Source organism: Hemiscyllium ocellatum, chromosome 26 (assembly GCF_020745735.1).
Source record: "Hemiscyllium ocellatum isolate sHemOce1 chromosome 26, sHemOce1.pat.X.cur, whole genome shotgun sequence".
Classification (NCBI taxonomy): Eukaryota; Metazoa; Chordata; class Chondrichthyes; order Orectolobiformes; family Hemiscylliidae; genus Hemiscyllium; species Hemiscyllium ocellatum.
Window position 1 is genome coordinate 55,043,162 of NC_083426.1, and position 12,839 is coordinate 55,056,000.

The window sequence follows — 12,839 nt, forward strand, 5'->3', positions numbered from 1 at the left end:
GAGATTTGATTTTCAGTGTGAGACTAGGTACGGTCATCATAGTCTTACCAGGCTACTCTCGTTAGGAATAGAGGAATAGAGGGATGGGGATGGGGATGACACAACTCACTCATAAATCAATCAGCCTGAGACAAAGCCTTGGAAACAAGAACAATTTATTACAGCCTTGCAAGAACTGGACGCTTCTGCAATCAAGTAGAAGTGCGCGCACAAACAGAGTATATTAGCTTTCTTATTCAGTTTACAAGCTACGGAATCACACCTCCTTTTCCCCATCCTATCATAAGCCGATTACCTCATTTGTTAGTTATTTTCTTATCTGGCCATCCTGCTGTCCTTGTCTGCATTCTTTGTTACTTGTTTTTTTACAGCTTGTTCTTTTATCCAGTTTCTCTTATCATACTATAAGCTTTATTGTAAAACCCCCTGTTGATTCTTTTTGTGGTCAGCTACAACCCTTTAAAGTTATTTCCTAGCTTGAAAATATTTTCTTTAAAAGACCCTCTATATTCATTAAAGTCTTAGCCTTAAGTACGCTACATGCCACAAGAATTAACACCCCACAACTCCACCTGCAAAAACAACATTTCTATTCTCCCACGGGGGTCACCGTGCCTCAGGCCAGGCAAGCGCATGGCTAGTGCGAGAATTGAACCCACACCAGACATCCCTCTGATTTCAAACCAGCTGCCCAGCAAACCTGGACATGAAAGTAAGAGCAACAATGGTGATACCATTACCCAGAAGGCTGTGCGGCGGCCAACTGACCCTCATGGCGCAAGCGCAGTTCTTGAGCATGCGCAGTGTTAAGAACAGTGAGGCCAGTGGATAATGTGGAGACGCTTCATCCTCTGCTTTGGCGGCTGTTCTTTAACCTCCTGGGGAACCTGGCCGAGGTGAACGGCCGCCGATTGATTTGGGGCCGATGCGGACAATAAATAAATATGAAGCTTTGGGTGAAATCATTGGGGCCTGAGATCTCCAAAAGGGTCGCGGCAAGTCAGCTGGCAGCTACAGAATCAGCAGTCGCTAGTTTTCCCCCTTCACCACCCGCCCGGCGGCCGCCATCTTTGTCCTGCCCTAAGATCAGGCAAAGCCGTCACGCGGGGGGGCCGCGAAGTCACGAGCTGGTGGGCGGGCCTTGAGTCGCGATTCCCCAGCAGGGGCTGGGGCGGAGCATAGTGCTGGTGGGCGGGGTCTTCGTCTGGGGATCTCTTTCTCGTGGGGGAGAGGGGGCGGAATCGCAGGTGGTGGGCGGGGCCTCATGCAAAGGATCTCCCTTGGAGTTGGAGGTGAGTCTTTGGGTTCAGGAGCTGAGGGGGAGGTCTATTGGGGGCGGGGTGCCCTCGGAAGTGGGTGGGGCCACCCCTGATTCATGGGGTAGTGTTTGCTGATTTCTGTAACTGTGGGTAACTGACGTGCGCTAATTAGGCGAGACTGGGTCTGTCTCTCATACTGACTCACAGCCAAACAGAAAGTAGGGGCGGGAGGATAACCTTTTGAGTCTGCTTCTCCATCCATCATGATCGTGCTAATCCTTTATCTCACTTTTTTCTGCATACCGTTTGATCCCTTTAGATCCTACTGCTGTTTCCAACTCTTTGAAATGTTTGGTGCAGACTACTTTCGGTGCTTGTGAATTTCATTGGCCCATCACTCTCTGGGTGAAGAAATTTCACTCAGCTCAGCCCTGAATGGTTTACCCTGTAAACCTGTAATCCAGAGGAAGCCAGAGGATAGACATTCTGAAGAGACAACCATTTTCTTGGTGTATTTGTTGTGTGTAAATCCACTCTTTCCAAACCCTTGACAAAAGAGTTTAAAACTCTACTATTGACAGTCCAGCATAGAAATTCATATTGTCCCCTCCTCCTGGTCCAGGATGACCATGCCTACTCTCTGCAGCACATTGCATTCAAGGTCTGAAGTCTCTGCATTCAAGGATGACAGTTACTCAGGGTCACTTCTGCCTTGGGTCTTCATGTCACCGAGCAGAGCTTTTGGACACATGAAGCAGGATGTCCCATGAGTTTGTGGGATATAGAGATCAGGTTCTTATTTCTTTTTCCTTCTGCACTGCTAATCTGACTCATCAATTGGGTCTAAAAGGCAAATTCAGCTTGATAAGCTCCATTCTGAATAAAGGGCAACAAAGTCCATCTACTCATTCTGATATTAGAGAGGTGTGCTGAGAGAAACCTTGAAAATTTTAACAGGACTGGACAGGGTAGGTGCAGGAAGGATGTTGTTGATGAGGTAAGATACAGGGTAAACCATTCAGGGCTGAGCTGAGTGAAATTCCTTCACCCAGAGAGTGATGGGCCTGTGAAATTCACAAGCACAGAAAGTAGTCTGCACCAAACATTTCAAGGAGTTGGATACAGCAGTCAGGTCTAAAGGGATCAAACGGTATGAATTTGTAAACTTCTTTTACAGGATGTTCAAGGGGGCTGCACAGAGATCTCACCTGCTCCCTGGATATTTCCTCAACTGTAAGAGTTTTCTCTGTGTGCTTCTGATATCTTTCCATTTGCAAGTTCTAAGAGGAGACTTTCAAATTGAAGAATGAAATTATTACAGTGGTATGTATTTTTGACATTCATCTACAACTTTGAGCTTTTAGTTCTATATTATTATATCTGTGAGGTTCCATGGCTCTGGAGTTGGTGTGACTGCTTTATTTTGGATCTAAATCCATGTTCTTTCATTGTTCTGTTTTATCTTTCTCCTCCCTAATCACCTCTCTACAATTATCTAACGTTTGTGATGTTTTGTATTTTACTCTCCTCCTGACTATTTCTAAGTATGGTTTCTACTGCAGCCCAGCAATGACATAACCCCTGTTGCTTTCTGGAGAGAAATATGAAAGGCTGTGTGCCTGGAGGAGGTCACCGTGATAGAGATAATGACAATCAGGAAGGAAAGCAAACAGGAATGAGATTTTTAAATTTTGGTAAAGCAAACAACTGCAGATGCTGGAGATCTGAAACAAAAAGAGTTCTGAAGAAGCATCACTGGTCTTGAAACCCTATCCCTGTTTTCTATCCACAATGCTGACAGATCCGCTGAGTTTCTCCAGCAATTTCAGTAGTTTTAAAATGTTACCCTGGAGCCTTTGCTGATCAGTGAGCAAGTGCTGGTGATGGTTGAACAAGACTTGTTGCGAGTTAGCACATGAGTACAGAGTTTTTGAGAATCTCAAGATGAGATGGAGGTTGATTGTGGAAGCCTAGCAAGGAGGGTGTCAGAATAGTCAACTCTTGAAAGGTAACAAAGGAATGGATGAGCGTTTTAGCAGCAGATGAGCTGAGACTAGCAAAGAACAACAGCAAAAAAAAAGCAAAGGAACAGGCCCTTTGGCCCTCCAAGCCTGTGCTGATCCAGATCCTCTATCTAAACCTGTTGCCTATTTTCTAAGGATCTGTATCCCTCTGCTCCCTGCCCATTCATGTATCTGTCTAGACCTATCTTAAATTACACTATTGTGCCTGCCTCTACTACCTCCGCTGGCAACGAGTTCCAGGCACCCACCACCCTCTGTGTAAAGTACTTTCCACACATATCTCCCTTAAACTTTTCCCCTTTCACCTTGAACTCATGACCCCTAGTAATTGAGTCCCCCACTCTGGGAAAAAGCTCCTTGCTATTGTTACAACACAGGTTAATTTAAACCAGCAACACAGAAAAGATTTATCCCAAACAGTAATCTGTGAAACTTCGATAGGCCAGGACTAGTTAAAGTAAAAATTAACACCTTTATTTCTTAAAGTATAACAGAGAATAATTAACTAATAACTATTTACAATTCCTTCCTCTAACCTGTTACCTTCCCTTCTATAATACAAGTCCAATAAAACTCCCAATTATGATTTACAAAACAAATCATCTGTAAACGAGGCAGCTTTCGTTTTCTCTGAATTCCAATATTCTTCACAGGTTACTGATCGATAAAGGGACCTTTTAAGAGAGATATTTTTCAAGCAGGCTTTTTACATGCTGGGGCTTGGCAGATCTCCGCTCAACTGTTCAATTTTCCCAGGTCTTATATCCCAAAACCATTGGATTGTGTCATTGGTTTTTAAGATTGGCAATGTACTGAATTCAAACTGGATTGGTGTTTGGTATTTTCGGGGTGTAATTTAAATTGATAAGCCTAATTCAAATCTGTTTTGTCATTTCCAGGCAACCAGCTAATCGTATTGTTCGATCAAATGTTACATTATATTTCTTTTCAGAACACTTGGTTCTGTCAGGTAGGTCTGTTGCTTTTAACTTTTTTAAAGGTACAGTACACCCACATCTTCATAACACTATTCACCCTGTCTATATCTCTCATGATTTTGTCGACCTCAGGTTCCTCCTCAACCTTGTTCTTTCTAATGACAATAGTCCTAATCTACTCAGCCTTTCTTCATAGCTAGCACCCTCCATACCAGGCAACTAGAATGGAGTTGAATGATGTTACTGAGTTAGAAATAAGTGATCTTGGTGATAATGGGGAAGTTGGAAACTCATCTTGGGGTGAAATGTTTCACCATAGCTGAGAACTGTGTAGATCAGCCTTAGATCATTGTCAGGGAAAGGGACAGAATCGTGGCGAGGGAGTGGAGTTTGCAGGGACCAAAGACTTCAGTCTTCCTAATATTTAAATGGAGGAAACTTCTTCTCATCCAGTCTGAGGTGTCACACAAGTCAGGACAATGGGGAACTTGGAGGTGACTGTATCAACATAAATGAACAATGCTTTTCTTTTTAGCTGATGGAGTTTGTGAAATTCTCATAAAGTTATGGTTGATTTATAGATATATTAAAATCATAAACTACATCCCCGCCATTCATTTTCTGTCTCTCCAATTCTGTTTCTTGTGTTTACCTTCCTAGAAGGGTCAGTGTCTTGAGTCCAGACTGGTAGTAGGTTGCCTTCCATGAAGGACATCAGGGAATCACTTTACTTTTTATGACAGTCTAGCAGCTTTCATGGTTGGTTTTTTACATATGCCAACTCCATTAATTAATCTGGTAATTTATGTAACGAGGGCTACATCAGGTTCCAAGCAATCGATTGTGATAGGGGAAATTCTTGTCAGAGGCACAGACAGATGGTTCTGCAGCTGACAACAAGAAATCAGAATAGTGTGTTGCCTCCCTGGTACCAGGATCAAGGATATCTCAGAGAGACTGCAGGGTATTCTCAAAGGGGAGTGGGGCCAACAGCAGGTTATTGTACACATTGGAACTAACGACATAAGAAAGAACAAGGATGAGATTCTGAAGGGAAAATATATGATCTTAGGTAGGAATTTTAAAAGGAGGTCCTCAAGAGTCATAATATCTGGATTACTCCCAGTGCTACAAGCTAGCGAGGGTAAGAATAGGAGGCTAGAGCAGATCAATGAGTGGCTGAGGAGCTGGTGCAGGGGAGAAGGGTTCACATTTTTGGGTCATTAGAATCTCTTATGGGATAGAAGTGGCCTGTGTAAGAAGGACAGATTGCACTTGAATTGGAAAGGAACTAATGTACTATCAGGGAGATTTGCTCGAGCTGCTCGGGAGGATTTAAACTAGTGAGGTGGGTGGGACCCGGGGAGATAGTGAGGAAAGAGATCAGTCTGAGACTGGTACAGTTGGGAATAGAAGCAAGTCAAACAGTTAAGGCAGACAGGACCAAAGCAGAGAGCAAGGTAAATTAAACTGCATTTATTTCGATGCAAACAGCCTAATAGAGAAGGCAGATGAGCTCAGGGCATGGTTACGAACAAGGGACTGGCATATCACAGCAATTACAGAAACATGATTCAGCGTTGGACTGGCAGCTTAATGTTCCAGGATACAAATGCTACAGGAAGGACAGAAAGGGAGGCAAGAGAGGAGGAGGAGCGGCATTTTTTGAGAACAGATAGCATTACGGCTGTACTTAGGATATTCCTGGGAATACATACAGAGAGGTTATTTGGGTAGAACTGAGAAATAAGAAAGGGATAATTATTTTATTGGGATTGTATTATAGACTTCCCAATAGTCACCTGGAAATTGAGAAACAAATTTGTAAGGAGGTCTTAATTATCTGTTGGTAGTGGTAGGGGACTTTAACTTTCCAAATATAGACTGGGACTACCATAATGTTAAGGGTTTAGATGGAGAGGAATTCATTAAGTGTGTACAAGAAAATTTTCTGTTTCAGTATGTGGATATACCTACTAGAGAAGGTGCAAAACTTGGCCTACTCTTGGGAAATAAGATAGGGCAGGTGACTGAGGTGTCAGTGGGGGAGCACTTTGGGACCAGCGACCATAATTAAATTAGTATTAAAGTAGTGATAGAAAAGGATAGACCTAAAAGTTGAAGTTCTTAAATTGGAGGAAGGCAAACTTTGACGGCATTAGGCAAGAACTTTCAAAAGTTGATTGGGTGCGGATGTTCACAGGTTAAAGGATGGCTAGAAAATGGAAAGCCTTCAAGCAGACAGTAGGTTCCTGTTCGGGTGAAAGGCAAGGCTAGTAGGTGTAGGGAACGCTGAATGACCAGAGAAATTGAGACTTTGGTCAAGAAGAAGAAGGAAGCATTTGTCAGATATAGACAGCAGAGATCGAGTAAATCCTTAGACGAGTATAAAGAGGAGTATACTTGAGGGAAATCAGGAAGGCAAAAAGGGGACATGAGATAGCTTTGACAAAAAGGGTTAAGGAGAATCCAAAGGGATTTTATGAATGTATTAAGGACAAAAGGATAGCTGGGGAGAAAATAGGACCACTCAGAGATCAGCAAGGCAGCCTATTTGTGGAAGTACAAGAGGTGACATTAAATGAGTATTTTGCTTCAGTGTTTATTGTGGAGAAGGATATGGAAGACACAGAATGTGGGTAACTGGATGATGACATCTTGAAAAATGTCTGTATTACAGAGGAGGAGGTACTGGATATCTTGAAACATGTAAAGGTGGACCTGATCAGGTAAACCCTAGGACTCTGGGTAGCTAGGGAAATGATTGGTAAGATATTTGGATCATCGATAGTCAGAGGTGAGATGCCAGAAGACTGGAGATTGCTAATGTGGTGCCAATGTTTAAGTAAGGTGGTAAGGAAAAGCCAAGGACTTATAGACCGCTGAGCCTGACGTTGGTGATGGGCATTTGTTGGAGGGAATCCTGCTGGATAGAATGCCCATGTCTTTGGATAGCCAAGGACCGATTAGAGAGAGTCTATGTGGATTCGTGCTTAGGAAATCTTGACTGAGTTTTTTTCTTGATTGAGTTTTTTTCAAGATGTAACAAAGAGGATTGATGACAGCAGATCATGGTAATCGGTTAGCAATACAGGGAGAACAAATCATTTGGATACAGAACTGGCTCGAAGTTAGAAGACAGAGGGTGGTGGTGGAGGGTTGCTTTTCAGACTGGGGGCCTGTGACCAGTGAAGTGCCACAAGGATCGGTGCTGGGTCCACTACATTTCATTATTTATATAAATGATTTGGATGTGAGCATAGGCGATATAGTTCGTAAGTTTGCAGATGACACCAAAATTGGAGATGTCATGGACAGCAAAGAAGGTTACCTCAGAGTACAATGGGATCTTGATCAGATGGGCCAATGGGCCAAGGACTGGCAGATGGAGTATGATTTAGATAAATGTGAGGTGCTACGTATTGGAAAAGCAAATCAGTGCAGGATTTACACACTTAATGGTAAGGTCCTGGGGAGTGTTGCTGAACAAAGTGACATTGGAGTGCAGGTTCGTAGATCTTTGAAAGTGGACTTGCAGGTAGATAGGATAGTGAAGAAGGCATTTAGTATGCTTTCCTTTATTGGTCAGAGTACAGGAGTTAAGAGATTATGTAGTGACTATATAAGACATTGGTTAGGCCGCTTTTGGAATATTGTGTGCTGTTCTGGTCTCCCTGTTGTAGGAAGGGTGTTGTGAAACTTGAATGGGTTCAGAAAAGATTTACAAGCGTGTTGCCAGGGTTGGGGGATTTGAGCTTTAGGGAGAAGCTGAATGAGCTGGGACTGTTTTCTCCAGAGTGTTGCAGGAGGAGGAGTGAATTTATAGAGGTTTATAAAATCATAATGGGCATGGATAGAGTAAATAGACAAAGTCTTTTCCCTGAAATGGGAGAGTCCAGAACTAGAGAGCACAGATTTAGGGTGAGAGGCGAAAGATTTAAAAGGGACATGAGGGGCACGTTATTTCAGGCAAAGGCTGGAATGAGCTGCCAGAGGAAGTAGTGGAGGCTGGTACAATTACAACTTTTAAAAGGCATGTGGATGGGTACATGAATAGGCTGAAAGAACACAGAGTTATAGGGGCTAGATGATATTATAGGCTTAGGAATAATGGACGGCATGGTAGCTCAGTGGTTAGCACTGCTGCCTCAGAGTGCCAGGGACCTCGGTTCATTTCCGGCCTTTGCTGACTGTCTGTGTGGAATGTGCACGTTTTCCCCATGTCTGCATGGGTTTCCTCCGGATGCTCCAGTTTCCTCCCACAATCCAAAGGTGTACAGATTAGGTGAATTGGCCATGTTAAATTGCCAAATCGGGTAAATATAGGGAAGGAGAATAGGTCTGGGTTGGTTACTGTTCGGAGAGTCAGTGTGGACTTGTTGGGCTGAAGGGTCTGTTTCCATACTGTAGGGAATCTAATTTTAACATTATAGCCACTTGATGGAATGAAGAGAAAGGAAGCTTTGCAGGTGCTGCAGATATTAAAGGGGTAGTGAGGGTTCTCCTAGCAGAAGGAGGAAACACTGGATTTAATGAGATGATAGGAATCAGGAGAGTTGTGAAGTGTTGGAATTGATGCCAGAGATATGGATTGTGCTAATGGCTGGAGGAGTTTAGAGTTAGGGAGGGGAATATGTGCTGCAGTTGGTTAAAGAGGTATGGAGGGTTACAATGGCATGGGAGGCAATTACAAATCCAGAGCATATTGTCGGACCCAAAACTGTATTTATAACATATTAAAAGTATGCATGTGCATACCATCACACTTCGCAAGATAAAGGTGCCCTCCATGCCTGCAGTTCACAATCTACAGGATAAGGATCACCTACTTGCTCACACATGCAGAACTGACCATTCACAATCCACAAGACAAAGACCCAAACACCCCCCCCCCCCCCCCACCACACACACACACACACACACACACACACACACACACACACACACACACACACACACACACGTGCATTTGCAGAACTGATGATGCACAATCTACAAGATAGAGACCAGCTCCTCACATAAGCATGCACAGTGAGGTGGGAAAAGGGCCCAAAAACCAGGGGTGGGAGGAAACATAGGGGGCCCGTGACACAGAAGGCCCTCTGTCTCCCTTCTCCTATGCTCCCTGCTTTGGCTCTTCCGCTTTGGACGACCACCACCACCATTACCAATCACCCCGCCCCAGGACCCCTCACTGACCACCTGGGTCCCTCCCAGATCCTGACCACTTTACCTTCCACTTTTCTTGGGTGCTCACCTCTTTCCACACAACTCGCCCATTCCTCTATCTGGACCTCTTTTTATCCTGTTCTGAATGATGCCTTTTGTAATCTCTCTCTCCAGACTATAAGAAGGGGAGGATTAGCAAAGAGCAAACGCAAGCCTCACATCAAAATCTGACTGAGCTGCTCCACTCATCAGCACCATCACACTCCTCTGTATTATCGGCCTCTGGATATGGAAGGCATTCGATTTGATTTCCTTGCCTCTTTTTGACAAAAGAAACTTCAGTGAAAGTTCTCCAGTACACAGGCTCTGGGACAAGTGTAACAACCTGACCACACAAGCAGGGAGAAATCAGCTGATGCTAGGTTGCTTTAATTGTTTGTGTTGCCTGGAGGCTCTCAAAGAACACTAATGCCATGGAGAGTCCATGGAAGTGCCAGGACTGTGGCAAAAGGTTCGGTTGTCAGTCCCGTCTGGAGTACCACCGACGGGGGCACACCGGGGAGAGGCCATGGAAGTGCGAGGACTGTGGGAAAGGGTTCAACCATCGGTACCTGTTGGAGTACCATCGGCGTGGGCACACTGGGGAGAGGCCTTTCAGCTGTGCTGTGTGCGGGAAGGCTTTCGCTCAGGCAGCCAACCTGATGTTGCACCAGCGGATCCACACAGGAGAGCGACCATTCAGCTGCAGCACCTGCGGAAAGAGGTTCAGTTGCTCAGCCAATCTCATTGGTCACCAGCGGATTCACAGTACGGAGAGGCCGTTCACCTGCTCCCTCTGTGGGAAGGGATTCACTGGGTCCTCTGACCTCCTAAAACACCAGCAGACACACACGGATGAACGTCCCTTCAGGTGTCCCACCTGTGAGAAGCGCTTCCGGAGGGCATCCACTCTTGCCACCCACCAGAGGATTCACACCGGGGAGAGGCCCTATGCCTGCCCTGATTGTGGGAAGGGTTTCACTGGGGCATCTGGCCTCCAGTCACATCGGCGGATTCACAGCAAGGAGAAGCCGTTTGGCTGCTTGTCGTGTGGGAAGAACTTTAGACAGTCGTCTGCCCTCAATGCACACCAACGTGTTCACACTGGGGAGAGGCCATTCACCTGCTCTGTCTGTGGGAAGGGGTTCACCCATTCTTCTGGCCTCCAATCACACCAGCGAATTCACACCCAGGAGAAGCCATTTGGCTGCACATCTTGCGGAAAGAGTTTCAGGCATTCAACAGCCCTCAGTGCGCACCAACGTGTTCACACTGGGGAGAGGCCATTCATTTGCTCGGTCTGTGGGAAAGGATTCACTCATTCATCCAACCTGCTGTCACACCAACGAATTCACACCCAGGAGAAGCCATTTAGCTGCACTTACTGTGGGAAATGTTTCAGACAGTCATCCACCCTCACTGCACACCAGCGTACTCATACTGGGGAGAGACCATTCACCTGTCCTGTGTGTGGGAAGCGATTTACACAGTCTGCCAACCTGCTGATGCATCAGCGGACTCACACTGGAGAGAGGCCATTCACCTGCTCCGTGTGCAAGAAGGGCTTCACTCAGGCTTGCAGCCTGTTCTTACACCAACGTACTCATGCTGTGAAAGATGCCTCAGCTGTTCGGAGGACGGGAGGGAGTTCACCCAGTCCTCAGTTATTGAGGAACGTGAAACAAAATCACTTGGCTCCTGACTCTTCAAAGTCTGTCCACCATCTAGCAGGCACAACTCAGGAGTGTGAAGGAATACTCCCTACTCACCTGGATAAGTATGGCTCCAACAACACTCCAGAAGCTTGATACGAACCAGGACAAAGCAGCCTGCTTGACTGACAAGTCATTCAAAAGCATTCAGTCCCTCCACCATTGATGCTCAGTAGCAGCAGTGTGGATCATCTACAAGGAGCACTGCAGGAATTCGCCAAGGCTCCTGAGACAAACTCCTGAGCACTATCATCTGGACGGACAAGGGCAGCAGATAACATGAGAACACGTGTGATGTGCAAGTTCCCCTCGAACCACTCACCAACTTGACTTGGAAATGTATCATTGTTCTTTGTGTTGCTCATCAAAATCTTGGTACTCCCTCTCTGACAGTGTTTTGGACAGCAGTAATTCAAGAAGGCAACTTACAACACCTTCTCCAAGGCAGTTAGAGATGGCATCACTGACTGGGCCAAATTTTATAGCCCATGTCCCATAAACAAAATAAAAAGAAATGGACATATTGCTTCAGGCAGAATCTGTGACAAAGACTGGTTTGAGACCTATTCAGCAGAGGTGACACCTGCCATTGAAGCAAATAGACTAGTCCACACTATGTCCAATGTGAATGCATCCGCTATAATATTGCGTCAATTTGAAGTTACAGGCAATTGTGGGGGATATCCTGAACACAAAGATCAGTTCAACCTTTGTCAAAATATACCAACTGCCACGTGATGGTGTGCTTCTGCTTCTATCCCAGAGTCTATCTTTCAAGACAAAATGTTTGGGTAAGGGAGATATGGGAGTTGTCTCCAAACTGTTGTTGCAAGTGTCTTTGTGTCTAATTATAATATCCAATAGAACAGTAAAATTGTTCCAGGGCTCATGGATAAGATAGAGTTGTAATGAATGGGTCATCCCACTTAGATTAAAGACAAAGAAAGTTCCATTACAAAAGGCAACTGGAACCATTCACTCATAGTTCAGTGGGATAAATCAATCTGGTATCTCTGTGCATTTCAATGAAAGGAGAGTAGATGAGGAAGTGGCCATCACTTACAGATGTATGTATCTATGCCATTGAACATCGAAAAAAAACAGCATTTGACTCTCTGGTTGCTGGCTGAGGCATCAGAATCATATAGGATAGGGAGAGATCATTGTACAGACAATTTAATACTGTCTCATTTATTATTTTAAATTCCTGCAGTGAAGTGCTGTGTATTAGTAATAAATGTCACATCAGCAAGGCCAAGAAAACACAGGCTGACTTGGGAGGAGCCTTTAGGATTACTCTTCAGAGTGTTGACAGTTTGGAACTTTATCTTTTGCTATATTTCAATGAAACATGAATTTTCCTGTTTCTACAACTAGTTCTGAATTCCTTTCAAGGAATATCTGTATTATCCTGCTGTTTATTTTGGTCCTACTGAAATCAATCTGATACTATTATACACTAGAACATAACTGTTTATAAAGAATTCAAGTCCATACTTTTTAGTGAGAGCTTTATTTCATTTACTCGCACTCCATAAAACACTCATGCCATTGATTACTAGCTTCCATCCATATAGTCAAATCGAACCCAATTAATGATCAACCATAAATCCATCAACTGTTGCCTTACTCCATTAGATTGCAAACTTTCATTCAGACCTTATTAGATGATAATAAATTCCCTTTTAATGTAATAAT

At 44.4% G+C, this 12,839-nt stretch overlaps 1 protein-coding gene across 1 annotated transcript; it reads left to right on the forward strand.

Moving 5' to 3' along the window:
- The first annotated feature begins 809 nt into the window (after positions 1 to 809).
- LOC132828255 (gastrula zinc finger protein XlCGF26.1-like) lies at positions 810 to 12,608 on the forward strand. The gene is made up of 4 exons (XM_060845228.1): positions 810 to 896; positions 2,437 to 2,582; positions 4,183 to 4,253; positions 9,565 to 12,608. Exon 4 carries the CDS (start codon positions 9,864 to 9,866, stop codon positions 11,235 to 11,237), a length of 1,374 nt encoding a protein of 457 aa, XP_060701211.1. The 5' UTR covers positions 810 to 896; positions 2,437 to 2,582; positions 4,183 to 4,253; positions 9,565 to 9,863; the 3' UTR covers positions 11,238 to 12,608.
- The last annotated feature ends 231 nt before the right edge of the window (positions 12,609 to 12,839 follow it).

What these genes read in the sequence shown, in the direction of transcription:
- LOC132828255 (XM_060845228.1), top strand. Translation starts at nt 9,864, where the DNA reads ATGGAGAGTCCATGGAAGTGCCAGGACTGTGGCAAAAGGTTCGGTTGT.